This window comes from Filicampus tigris, chromosome 18, assembly GCF_054856515.1.
Source record: "Filicampus tigris isolate MCC_2025a chromosome 18, RoL_Ftig_1.0, whole genome shotgun sequence".
In the NCBI taxonomy this organism is placed as follows: domain Eukaryota; kingdom Metazoa; phylum Chordata; class Actinopteri; order Syngnathiformes; family Syngnathidae; genus Filicampus; species Filicampus tigris.
In genome coordinates, this window is record NC_141234.1 from 6,457,765 (window position 1) to 6,472,228 (window position 14,464).

Below are 14,464 nucleotides of genomic sequence, written 5' to 3' on the forward strand. Positions count from 1 at the left end.
GCAGCTTTGCTCTTCCTTGAAAAATTGATTTCCCTCAAATGGAAAATATCCAACCCTTGTGCAAGCAGCCATTTTTTTTTCAGGAATTAATAGCAAGGTGAACCGAATGTAGGGCAGCCAAGTTTATTGATGTGTGTTCTCAATGCGAAATGGGACATCTGTCTCTGTATTGAACAAAAGAGCGCCGTCTAATGCATTTGCATGTTTTTTGTTAAGCACATTTCAGTGTTTTTAGCTGCATTTTCATGAGGCTTCCTGCACTTCCACTGATAGGCAGATGAAGCAGGGGCGAGAATGTAAAGCAGCCTCATTATTAATGTGCTTTGTCAAGGAAGTTCTCCATCTCCAAGCCAGACTGTCCCATTAATCACTAGCACTGAGGTAACAACACAGAAATAATCACATTTATTTGCTTTTTGGTCATTGTACACCTTTTCTGGCGGGATTTTGTTCATGACGTTACATGAGTGGGAAGAACTTTTATTACACACGACGTCAACATGTGAGGGAGATTAAAACACAAGGCGGCACGTCGTCAAAAAGAATTTCCACATGTGGGAAGCCGACCAGCTTACAGTGTGGAAAAAGACTCGGAGGATTTGGCTGACGAATTGGCAGGATGCTTGAAAGGGAAAGGAAACAGTCGCCAAGCACATCTTGTCCTACAACTACATCTCTTTGTTTAATTAACGACAAGCTTTAATTAGGCCGGATTGCACTTCACTCCACAAATGGTTCTCTTCTTTTGGCGACTATTTTGCTCTCGCCATGTCAGGCAGGTCAGGTTTGTGCTTGATCGTGTTCCAGATTAACCTCAACTGAAATGCTGCTATCTCTTGGAGAACAACAGCATGGTTTGTTTGCTCAAACTGGAACCAACCAGTCAAGTGATTACCATAGTCTTGTGATCGCATTATTTTGTAGAAACCATTATTTTTAATTATCTCATTAACTTCTTGGTTGTTTCAAAGTTAGCAACAAATCCCATCAATGCTAGCAATCGCTCTAGTTGAGGCCGCGCCTCAATTAGTTATTGCGCCACATTTATTGAAAGAAGACAAAAATAAACAAGCAAGGAAGACGTGCTAATAATACACATTCGCGTTGTAACAGGTAGGTAACAATTCTGTGACCATCTGACTTTCCTTACTCACACACACGCAAACATGTATGCCCATTCACACAAAACCTCATAAATTGGTTATGACTATTGCTGAGTCCAACAATTATTTAAATAATGGATTAATGTGTGGATTATTTGTCGATTTTTTTCGGATTAAAACAAACATTTTAATTTCCACTCCTTTAAAAAAACAGGATTTTTTCTCAAATTGACAGTCCAGAAAATACACAAACAGAAATTAACATGTCTGTTAGATGTCAGAAAATTGGCAAAAATGTTGATCAGTGTTTTCCAAATTGAAAAGCAGATGTTTACAAATGTCTTATTTTATTCAGATAATCAGTCTCCTTTCAGGATTTAAATTCCAAGGATTTGGACCATTTCAAACAGAGCCTTGAAACGATTATTCGTTTATCAAATTATTAATTGAATAATTTGAGAACCGATTAGTTGTCGGCCATATATATATATATTTTTTTGTTATGTTTTTGTCCTGTATATCCACAGCTCTCCAGGCAGGTATTCTCTAAAATAAGTGACACACTTTTGCATGAATAAAGACCTCCTCTGAAATAAATGCGTTAAATAAATGTCTGGTAGTCAATGTTTTTAACTTTAGTACATCAACTGTGTTTTTTTTTGTAATTTCCTCCTATGAAAAAATGAGGTTAATTAATCACATAACCCCCGATTAGAACAACAACTAAATGTCAACAGATTCCAACATGGGCTAGATCGTGTCATTTACTGTACTTCTGAAATCAAACATCAAAGAGACTGGAACTTCCAAAATATGTGAAGAAAGTCTGGGGATTTAGCCCCCAACAGCCCACACCCCCCCCCCCCCCCCACCGAAGGCACACCATGTCAGTTACAGTGAGTGGGTGTGTGTGTGGGGGATTAAGACGGGAAGTATTAAATCACCTGAACGTCCTCGGAAGAAGCGTTAGCTCCACCTGGTCTAATCTACACGGCCATAGTGTTATCTGACCACTGCAGGTTGTTCACACTGAGAACTCCCACTAGACAATGTGCGTTCTACCTTATGGGAAACCACAGCGAAAACTTTTCCATCAATATTAGCAAACCGAGCCCCGTGCCACAGTTCTGGTTTTTAAAGGTAAAAATGGTCCGACGCGCGACAGCATTTCATTGGTAGATCTACATGCACTCAAACAATCAATGCTAATTAAATGAAAGGACAAACTCTGAGTGCCCACATTATCGTTAAGATTTCATTACCGGATTGACTTGATAAGAGTGAATGTGCAATTATGATCTCAATTAGATTGCTCATTCACCCCCTGCGAGTACACACATGCACACACACAACATAACTTTGCCTGCATGTCTGCTGTCTTAATGCTTACACATAATGGGAAACATCATAGACTGCGTATGAACAGCGTCCGTGTTGCGGTGTTAAAACTACGAATGGTCGAGTACGGATACCAGGTATCGTATTGGGCCGATACTGGCCTTATTTTGAATTATCGGGTAATCGTGGAGGCTGCAGAGACTAGCCACTGATACTTAAGACAAAAAAAAAATCAGACATTGAATAAGTCCTCCTTACCCCCATTTTCTCTATAATCATAGGTAATTTTATAAACATAACATGTAGTTTTTTGTTTTTTTTAAAAGTATTTTTCGTTCTTTCATTTCATAAAAAATATGTTTTTTCAATTTACGTTTTAATTTTTGTTAACTATAATAACCTTGGTAGGGCTTAGCGTTAAACAATCGGTTTTCTTCAGAAACTTTTCTTGGATTTATCCATGTTTTGCCTACCGGGGGTCGAATAGCTCAATAAATCTTGTTGCATACGAACACATATTTCGAGCAGCATGTCATCTTTTACATTTGAAAAAAAAAAAAAAAGTCATTTCAAAGACGCGGCTTTGGAGCCGCAGGTTGCAGAGCCGATGTAGTGGTTGACACATCGCTGCTATATTAGCGTCAACATAACCCAACTTCCATCAAACGGTCGGTGTTGTATTAAACCGCTGCACTCGGGAACAAGTAATAAAAGGTGCTGATTTGAATTTGCTGAGAGTGACGTTAAAGGTTTGCCCACAGGAGTTGATGGCCGGCGGAGAGAAAGCAAAACTCAATAAATGGCGCTATTATCCTTTAAGCTGATTACGAGCCCATGTCAAAGTGCTGAGTCTAATCTGACAGGGAGACTGTATGTGTGTGCGGGACTAAGGTAAAGGTGGGAGTGCAATCCACACTGGGTGCAGGAGTGGAAAAACTTTTTCTCCTCCCTTTTGGCAGCTGCTTTGATTAAGCGAAGGTGAGGGCCCTGTCGGTTTCATTGCGGTTGCTCGCCACTTCTTCTTTGATAGTGACGCGCGCGACGCAAGCCTCGCTGGCAAAACGAAGCGTTTGATCAGCCCAAATGGAAACGACACACTCTTGAAGGCCCCCGTCGCCGCTTGTGCCAAATGAGAGAAAGTGAGTCCTGCTGCGAGGCCCGCGGCGGAGGCTCCGACGTGACGGGGAATCAAAAGAACGGGAGGGCCTGCCTATACCACCGCCTGCTTGATGTCCTAAACCTGAATGTCAAAGCCCAATGAAATGGAGAGAACCAATTTGGCTTCAGCATCAGGTGTGGAAATATTTGTCATCCAATCTGAATTAATACCACATATGAGCAAGAAACCTATTGATTGTGAAGAAGTAGTAGAGGTCAGGGGTCGGATGTGTCATTTGTCATGCCACAATTTTTCATGTAATTTTGCCCTTTCCAATTGATGTCCGACGGAGAGAAGGAGTTGATGTCCGGCGGAGAGAAAAGCATATATATATCCAGACCAGTGGGGAATCGTTGGACCTAAAATGTGGTCCCCACGGGCAAATTGCTCTTAGAGAGTTCAAAACATGATTAAATGATGTTTCATGACGTTTTCAAAAGCGTCCTTACGGGACCATTAACAAAAAAAACTGGTGATGTTCCTATATGCACAATGTCGTGCAAATTCAATGATGCCATTTTTCATTTGGGGGAGAAGAAAGTGCAATCTATGTTTTGACAGCTAAGCATTAGGGACTGTAGACCTTTTTTCAGAAACTTCCATTCACAAAAACTTTTTCTGAGAAACTAACTAGAGGAGTGGCAGCACTCTATGGCGCTTAGAGGCAACACCGTGGGTTGAGGGTGAAGTGAGCCGGCGTCCTAGTCAATTTTGGACAGCAAGGATTTCAAACTACACTCCCATGAGCTTCTCCTCTCCCACAAAGTCCAACAAAGTGTTTGCACATTATCTCGCTCTCTTCTTCACTCAAACTTGGCTCAGTAAACACATTGCAGACACAGCGCTACATCTGCTGGCTTAAAACCTCACAGTGTGGGCCGAGTCACGGCGCTATCAGGGAAAACAAAAGGCGGTGGAATATGCTACCAACGAGAAATCATGCATTGATACCACAGACCTTATCACACACTGAAGTCCGGATTGGAGTCACAATTTTTGAACCGTAAGTCATTCTACTCACCATATGAATTAAACTTTGATTCTGGCCGGTGTTTGTATCCCACTACAAGTTAACATGAATGATGCTCTACAAATGCTGGCTGACCAAGTAAATAAACTCAAACTAAAGCATCCAGATTCACCCCTCATCATAGGGATGACAAGGTGACTTTAATGGCCTTCTCAAACTACATGACTTTTTTGTCATTGGCAATTGTCACGCTCTCAGACTACCAGATAAATATCATTCGACGGTCATCGACCAACCCAATCGTCGCATGCTCCCGTCAAGATTCAGTCCATGGGCTCAGGTCCTGTTGGGGAGGCGGGACAAGCAGCTGTCAAAGTCATATGTCGACAGAGGCATTATGCGCATGTGCGTTTGTTCCCTGCTCAGAAAAGTCCCCCCAAAAAGAGACTATGGAGTGGAACGGGCCTCGTTCCTGGATGGTGGGGAGTGGGCAGTATGGACTGTCTATTCTCCAAAAAGAACTTGTAACGAATTTGTTGAATGACACCACGTTTGCTAATCAGCTACTAGCTTTGCAGTTAGAAAATAGCATGAGTTGAAATGCTACGTATACTTTTCCAATATTTCCCCACATCCATTTCCTCTGCACTGTTTTCCTATTAGTCAATGCCAAAGAACCAATCAAAGGATGATGTAGGACATGTCACATTATGCGGCAAGACAAACAAATATTCTGACATGCCAGACTTTTGTCGTCGTGGTTGTGAAGCATTCGGGATACCAGACGACCAAGTACATTTGAGCTGAGAGCTACACTTTCATTCAATTCCACAGTCAATGTGAAAAACAGTACAATCTGCCTTCACACACATCCATATTGTAAGTCCCCACCCCGTCCATGCCCCTCCCCTATAATGTTCCGTTCATCAGGAGCAGTGCCCTATTTGTGAGCCAGGCGAATATACAACATTAATACCAGCAGTATTGTTACTCATATTATCAATGCTAAGATTAGTGAATGAAATTGTGTACTGTAAGAGCAATGTTAATAAATAGTTTATATTGTCGTTCGCCCAGATCATTCATGTATGTAAGCTTTTAGAAGCATATTTGAGCTGAGAGCTAAACTACCTTTTGAAATCCAGATGCTGTACTAGCGACTGAGTGCTCACAACCACACCTAGGGACAATTTAGAGGGTTCACTTCACCTACCATGTATGTTTTTGAAATGCGGGAGGAAACCGGAGTACCCGAAGAAAACCCACACAGGAGAACATGCAAACTCCACACAGGATGGCCGGAGCCAGAATCAAACCGTGCACCCCTCTGAACTGTGAGGCGGATGTGATAATCAGTCTTTCACCGGGCCGCTGTATGATTCTATGTGTTTCAGATTATTTAGAACTATTTTAATGATGAATGAACAAACTATCATCAATCACGCTCGCCATTTTGAATGAGGATGAGGCTTGCCAGGCAAGCTTCACACACATCCAGATTTAAGTCCCCACCCAGTCTATGCCCCTCCCCCACACTGTTATGTTCATCAGCAGCAGGGCCCTATTTGTGTGAGCCAAGATAATACACAACATCAATGCTAGCTAGTGAACTGGTTGCTACTGTGTGATCATGATAGCTAAAGATAATTACATACACACTAACTCAGACCTGGGCAAATTACGGCCCAGGGAAATCCGGGGGCCAAATTCGGCCTGCCCACTGTCTCTCACTATCCCTCACAGTGACCATGAAATTATAATCCATCCATCCAACCATTATCCAAGACACTTCTCCTCACGAGGGTCACGGGCGTGCTGGAGCCTATCCCAGCCGTCTTCGGGCAGTAGGCAGGGTAGCACCTGAACTGGTTGCCAGCAAATCGCAGGATGTAATTTTAATGTTCCCTTATAATTTTGATTAAAATGTGTATTTTCTAATTATAACAATATATAACATACACATAGCATTTTATTGAAATCAGACAATGTGCTTTTTATAAATGCATTACATATAATAAAGGCGTTGTTTTGATCTTTCTTTACAAAATGTATTTCCCTCCCCTGCTCATTTATAGTAGACTGTGTGGCATATTAACACTGTGTGATTGAGGGGATGTTTGATTTGGGAGAGGGGCGGCCCAGAATTGCCCGGTTTGTCAAACTTGCGTTGAAGCTACGGTGTGAGGTGTGCCTTAAATCGAACGCTCTTCTCATTTGGCGCAAATTTGACTCGAGACTACAAGGTGACCAGATACGGAGGACTCTAAAGCTTCCAGATACAGAGGAATGGTGAGTAAATGTATTTTACTGCCATGACACTATGGTGCCGTGAAGTTTATTTGCATGATATTAGGACACGCATGACCGCATTTGGAGGTAGCGTCCGAAAGCCCGCGCTTCGAGTGCTGCAATTAATGTAGCAGGCTACTGCAGGTAGAAACAATATGGATGAATGCAAACATTTTCGCGGTCATATCTTCGACGCCTTTGTTTCCTTCTTAGCTTTGTAAGGTACCTTTTAAGCAACTGTAGTCAAGATTTGGGACACGTTTATACATGAACGAACGTAGGTGGCCTATTAGCTGCGTAAACTCAGGCGCGCTAATTGCCGTTCGAGCGCCGCGGCCTTGTGCTAACCACATGGCGCGTGACCATGGAGCCAATTTTGTTCAGATAATGGCGAAACTATGGTGACGTAAAATGCGATTACAAATGGTATTTACGAGACTTTGCTTCCCACCGCATACGACTTGGTTCATCGGACATTGCTTACATTATAAGTCGACTATCATTAAGTGATATTAAAATGAAATGCAAACAGAAAATAGCGGACAGTGTATTGCACCAGTGTATGTGCGCCAATATGGATGTGTTCAAAATACACTGGTTGATTAAAACAGCCAGAGACAGGAATAACAGCACCAGCATTTATAAAACCTATTTGAACATGTTACAAGGCCATTTATTTGAATTCTTAGCAGAAATAACAACACTTATTGCGTCGTTCATTGCATTGAATAGAGAAGATCAAACCAGTAACTAAAAGGCTGGCGATTATGGCAAAAATAATAATGATTTTTTGTTGTTGTTTGACGTAGAATGGTTAAAAAACACAATTATTCAATGATGTAGTTTTTTTCAATTACCAAAACTGCACAAACAAACTTGAAGATGTGACAGTAATCAAGTAAAATATTACTACTACAATTAAAAATGATGATAATAAATTACCTGTACACCTCTGCTGGTCCAATATTAACATACACATCACAGCTTTTTTAGTTTTTATTATGGAAAAGAAAGTAGTAGACAAACTTATATCTGAAATATTAACTGATTTTCACAATCTGTAAACTCTTTTAAGATTTATTTGGATACCTGCGCATTTAGGAGTTATTACACAAAGCAAGCCCTGAAAAAGTTTAATTAAGTAGTAAATGTCAGAATTGAGAAAGCAGAAGTAAGGAAATTAAGATCTGGCTAAATCAATGGAATAAAGAAAGTGTGGGAAGAGAGTTGTGTAGCATCAAACATTTAATGGGAATATTTAGATAAGAAGTTCAGTGTACAAAAGAATGTGTTTCATAAATTAAGCACTCCTTTTCTCCACCAGTAGCACACATTGATAGTGTAGAGCATGTTCCAGAAATGGCAAAAAGACAATGAATGAATAAAAATACTACATGATCAAATCTCCAAATGTACATTTTGTGTTTGCAGGCTCAAAGTCGTAGGATGCGGCGCATTCAAAAATTAAAAGAACACCATGATGCCTGTGAGCAGAGATATGACAACGCTCAAGCAAATATGTCAACCAAGGTAAAAGGACCTGAATTGTCTGAATGCAACTTTCAATGAACTACACTTTGACACAAAGTACTTGTCAAAATATTTACTTATAGAGACTATTTTAAAGGGACACTTGGATGAGCTTAACACTGGCACTTATATAATAGGTTTGCGTGTAAAAATGTCATCAGTACTAAAATGCCCCCGCCCTTCTGAAAAAAAGACTGTTGTGATTTAAGGGCTTTTTTGTGATTATATTTACAACAAATTGGCACGCCCCCTTTTTGGAGCTTGCACAATAGTTTGGATTCATTGACACCAAACGTGATCTCATATGATGATGACTTCCATAAAATCAAAAATACCGTGGCGATCGCTTCTCCACTGACACAAGCTGAAGCGGACAAGAGCAAGCACACGAACCCCAACTGGTTATATTTCGGACATTTAGCTACGCTAAAGTCATGTCAACTCTCAGGAGGCAGACGGCGGCTAGCAGCGGGCAGCAGGTAGCCATCAGGCGGGCATGGATCTTTAGCCCGCCCAAATACACCCTCGCTCCCCGGCTAACAGTGTGGTAACGGCACAGCTAATAGCAACAACTAGCTTCAGGCTGTTACGTTCCAAATTGGACGACGTGTTGTAGGTTGAAAAACTGGGGCCAATCCTCATCCAAATAAATGTGCAGTCTCTCTGTCAATATCCTGACTGGTGCTTTATGCCCTGCCCGTCCTAGCCGTGATCAGCAAAGAAGTAGTGTGCGCTCGTCCCAGCACACATCTATGTAGCTCTACTCACTTCCGCATTTCCTTTTTCTCATATAAATCAGCCACGGAGAAGTTAATCCTTTTGATATGATGAAGTGGTCATAGGTAGGGAAGTCCACATGAGTTTTGGTGCCATTTCCAATGGAGAGTTTGTAATTGGTCCCTTCAGTGACTCCGACCGAAACATGGAGAGAGCGGAGGGGTGGCTATATTCCTCATTAAAAGTCAGCATTTTTCAAGTCGTCTCTTGTTTCCTAATTTCTCCAAAATGAATAGATAAAAAAGAAAATGATAACTAATTTCAATTTCCTGATCCCCAAAATATATAAAGTTACTTGTTAGTGAAAAATGGACCATTTTGGTTGTCTATGTCCTTTAATACTTGCGACTTCAGATGCAGTGTAAAATCTTCTTTAGACTTTTGACACCTACATGTGTGATACATATCTGAAGACAGAAACCTGTTGATACTGTACGTGAAAGTTCTTTCATTAATAGTTGATGTGATATGTTTTCACTTGTTTTTCAGATACTTCATAAGGAGAGCTCCAGTGAAAGCAACAGCACAGTGATCCTTGACCACACTTCAAATGATGCTGGTAGCGATGCAAGTGTCCCTGAGCTCAAACGGACAGACAGTATCGACGTAAGTATACTGTATCTGTAAAATGTATATACTGACACAAGTACTACCATGATATGCAGGGCTTAAGATTGCAACTCAAATGGTCGCAAATGCTATCTGTATTTCACAGCAGTTACAAACAAGTTGAAGACATTTGTTGTTGTTTGATGTAGAATGGTTAAAAAACACAATTATTCAATGATGTAGTTTTTTTCAATTACCAAAACTGCACAAACAAACTTGAAGATGTGACAGTAATCAAGTAAAATATTACTACTACAATTAAAAATGATGATAATAAATTACCTGTACACCTCTGCTGGTCCAATATTAACATACACATCACAGCTTTTTTTGTTTTTATTATGGAAAAGAAAGTAGTAGACAAACTTATATCTGAAATATTAACTGTTTTTCACAATCTGTAAACTCTTTTAAGATTTATTTGGATACCTGCGTATTTAGGAGTTATTACACAAAGCAAGCCCTGAAAAAGTTTAATTAAGTAGTAAATGTCAGAATTGAGAAAGCAGAAGTAAGGAAATTAAGATCTGGCTAAATCAATGGAATAAAGAAAGTGTGGGAAGAGAGTTACGTAGCATCAAACATTTAATGGGAATATTTAGATAAGAAGTTTAGTGTAAAAAAGACTGTGTTTCATAAATTAAGCACTCCTTTTCTCCACCAGTAGCACACATTGATAGTGTAGAGCATGTTCCAGAAATGGCAAAAAGACAATGAATGAATAAAAATACTACATGATCAAATCTCCAAATGTACATTTTGTGTTTGCAGGCTCAAAGTAGTAGCATGCGGCGCATTAAAAAATTAAAAGAACACCATGATGCATGTGAGCAGAGATATGACAACGCTCAAGCAAATATGTCAACCAAGGTAAAAGGACCTGAATTGTCTGAATACAACTTTCAATGAACTACACTTTGACTCAAAGCACTTGTCAAAATATTTACTTATAGACACTATTTTAAAGGGACACTTGGTTAAGCTTAACATTGGCACTTATATAATAGGATTGCGTGTAAAAATGTCATCAGTACTAAAATGCCCCCACCCCTCTCAAAAAAAGACTGTTGTGATTTAAGGGCTTTTTTGTGATTAGATTTACAACAAATTGGCACGCCCCCTTTTGGAGCTTGGCGGTCTCAGCGGTCTACGTCGCAGCAGAGAGGCAAGCGTGGTAATATTGCTTGCTTTGTCTGTTCTGTTGTCTAAAACGGCGAGCGATCACCACCAAAATGCAAATGCACATTACTACTCTTGTCCACTTCAACCTGATAAAGTATAAAAATGTTCTGCACAATAGTTTGGATTCATTGACACCAAACGTGATCTCATATGATGATGACTTCCATAAAATCAAAAATACCGTGGCGATCGCTTCTCCACTAACACAGGCTGAAGCGGACAAGAGCAAGCACACGAACCCCAAGTGGTTATATTTCGGACATTTAGCTACGCTAAAGTCATGTCAACTCTCAGGAGGCAGACGGCGGCTAGCAGCGGGCAGCAGGTAGCCATCAGGCGGGCATGGATCTTTAGCCCCCCCCAAATACACCCTCGCTCCCCTGCTAACAGTGTGATAACGGCACAGCTAATAGCAACAACTAGCTTCAGGCTGTTACGTTCCAAATTGGACGACGTGTTGTAGGTTGAAAAACTGGGGCCAATCCTCATCCAAATAAATGTGCAGTCTCTCTGTCAATATCTTGAATGATGCTTTATGCCCTGCCCGTCCTAGCCGTGATCAGCAAAGAAGCAGTGTGCGCTCGTCCCAGCACATATCTATGTAGCTCTGCTCACTTCTGGATTTCCTTATTCTCATATAAATCAGCCACGGAGAAGTTAATCCTTTTGATATGTTGAAGTGGTCATAGGTAGGGAAGTCCACATGAGTTTTGGTGCCATTTCCAATGGAGAGTTTGTAATTGGTCCCTTCAGTGACTCCGACCGAAACATGGAGAGAGCGGAGGGGTGGCTATATTCCTCATTAAAAGTCAGAATTTTTCAAGTCGTCTCTTATTTCCTAATTTCTCCAAAATGAATAGATAACAAAGAAAATGATAACTAATTTCAGTTTCCTGATCCCCAAAATATATAAAGTTACTTGTTAGTGAAAAATGGACATTTTGGTTGTCTACGTCCTTTAATACTTGCGACTTCAGATGCAGTGTAAAATCTTCTTTAGACTTTTGACACCTACATGTGTGATACATATCTGAAGACAGAAACCTGTTGATACTGTATGTGAAAGTTCTTTCATTGATATTTGATGTGATATGTTTTCACTTGTTTTTCAGATAATTCAAAAAGTGAGCTCCGGTGAAAGCAACAGCACAGTGATCCTTGACCACACTTCAAATGATGTTGGTAGCGATGCAAGTGTCCCTGAGCTCAAACGGACAGACAGTATCGACGTAAGTATACTGTATCTGTAAAATGTAATATACTGACACAAGTACTACCATGATATGCAGGGCTTAAGATTGCAACTCAAATGGTCGCAAATGCTATCTGTATTTCACAGCAGTTACAAACAAGTTGAAGACATTTGTTGTTGTTTGATGTAGAATGGTTAAAAAACACAATTATTCAATGATGTAGTTTTTTTCAACTACCAAAACTGCACAAACAAACTTGAAGATGTGACAGTTATCAAGTAAAATATTACTACTACAATTAAAAATGTTGATAATAAATTACCTGTACACCTCTGCTGGTCCAATATTAACATACACATCACAGCTTTTTTAGTTTTTATTATGGAAAAGAAAGTAGTAGACAAACTTATATCTGAAATATTAACTGTTTTTCACAATCTGTAAACTCTTTTAAGATGTATTTGGATACCTGCGCATTTAGGAGTTATTACACAAAGCAAGCCCTGAAAAAGTTTAATTTAGTAGTAAATGTCAGAATTGAGAAAGCCGAAGTAAGGAAATTAAGATCTGGCTAAATCAATGGAATAAAGAAAGTGTGGGAAGAGAGTTACGTAGCATCAAACATTTAATGGGAATATTTAGATAAGAAGTTCAGTGTAAAAAAGACTGTGTTTCATAAATTAAGCACTCCTTTTCTCCACCAGTAGCACACATTGATAGTGTAGCGCATGTTCCAGAAATGGCAAAAAGACAATGAATGAATAAAAATACTACATGATCAAATCTCCAAATGTACATTTTGTGTTTGCAGGCTCAAAGTCGTAGGATGCGGCGCCTTCAAAAATTAAGAGAACACCATGATGCATGTGAGCAGAGATATTACAACGCTCAAGCAAATATGTCAACCAAGGTAAAAGGACCTGAATTGTCTGAATGCAACTTTCAATGAACTACACTTTGACACAAAGTACTTGTCAAAATATTTACTTATAGAGACTATCTTAAAGGGACACTTGGATGAGCTTAACACTGGCACTTATATAATAGGTTTGCGTGTAAAAATGTCATCAGTACTAAAATGCCCCCGCCCCTCTCAAAAAAAGACTGTTGTGATTTAAGGGCTTTTTTGTGATTAGATTTACAACAAATTGGCACGCCCCCTTTTGGAGCTTGGCGGTCTCAGCGGTCTACGTCGCAGCAGAGAGGCAAGCGTGGTAATATTGCTTGCTTTGTCTGTTCTGTTGTCTAAAACGGCGAGCGAGCGCCACCAAAATGCAAATGCACATTACTACTCTTGTCCACTTCAACCTGATAAAGTATAAAAATGTTCTGCACAATAGTTTGGATTCATTGACACCAAAAGTGATCTCGTATGATGCTGACTTCCATAAAATCAAAAATACCGTGGCGATCGCTTCTCCACTAACACAGGCTGAAGCGGACAAGAGCAAGCACACGAACCCCAAGTGGTTATATTTCGGACATTTAGCTACGCTAAAGTCATGTCAACTCTCATGAGGCAGACGGCGGCTAGCAGCGAGCAGCAGGTAGCCACCAGGCGGGCATGGATCTTTAGCCCCCCCCAAATACACTCTCGCTCCCCTGCTAACAGTGTGATAACGGCACAGCTAATAGCAACAACTAGCTTCAGGCTGTTACGTTCCAAATTGGATGACGTGTTGTAGGTTGAAAAACTGGGGCCAATCCTCATCCAAATAAATGTGCAGTCTCTCTGTCAATATCCTGACTGGTGCTTTATGTCCTGCCCGTCCTAGCCGTGATCAGCAAAGAAGCAGTGTGCGCTCGTCCCAGCACACATCTATGTAGCTCTGCTCACTTCCGCATTTCCTTATTCTCATATAAATCAGCCACGGAGAAGTTAATCCTTTTGATATGATGATGTGGTCATAGGTAGGGAAGTCCACATGAGTTTTGGTGCCATTTCCAATGGAGAGTTTGTAATTGGTCCCTTCAGTGACTCCGACCGAAACATGGAGAGAGCGGAGGGGTGGCTATATTCCTCATTAAAAGTCAGCATTTTTCAAGTCGTCTCTTATTTCCTAATTTCTCCAAAACGAATAGATAAAAAAGAAAATGATAAATAATTTCAGTTTCCTGATCCCCAAAATATATAAAGTTACTTGTTAGTGAAAAATGGACCATTTTGGTTGTCTACGTCCTTTAATACTTGCGACTTCAGATGCAGTGTAAAATCTTCTTTAGACTTTTGACACCTACATGTGTGATACATATCTGAAGACAGAAACCTGTTGATACTGTATGTGAAAGTTCTTTCATTGATAGTTGATGTGAT

General features: G+C 40.3%; 2 protein-coding genes across 3 annotated transcripts in view; one reads left to right on the forward strand and one right to left on the reverse strand.

The window, feature by feature from the left end:
• The window catches only part of st3gal1 (ST3 beta-galactoside alpha-2,3-sialyltransferase 1), a 43,430-nt gene that overhangs the window by 20,193 nt on the left and 8,773 nt on the right, over positions 1-14,464 (reverse strand). The gene's annotated exons all lie outside the window — the stretch shown is intronic.
• Positions 6,717-14,464, forward strand: part of LOC147132208 (uncharacterized) — a 40,310-nt gene continuing 32,562 nt past the window's right edge. The window contains exons 1-6 of one of the 2 annotated variants that reach the window (XM_086014896.1): positions 6,717-6,859; positions 8,291-8,389; positions 9,656-9,772; positions 10,547-10,645; positions 12,070-12,186; positions 12,962-13,060. In XM_086014896.1, coding sequence (XP_085871022.1) covers positions 6,857-6,859; positions 8,291-8,389; positions 9,656-9,772; positions 10,547-10,645; positions 12,070-12,186; positions 12,962-13,060 — 534 coding nt within the window. In that variant the 5' untranslated portion in view covers positions 6,717-6,856. The other variant, XM_086014897.1, reaches the window with a different exon arrangement.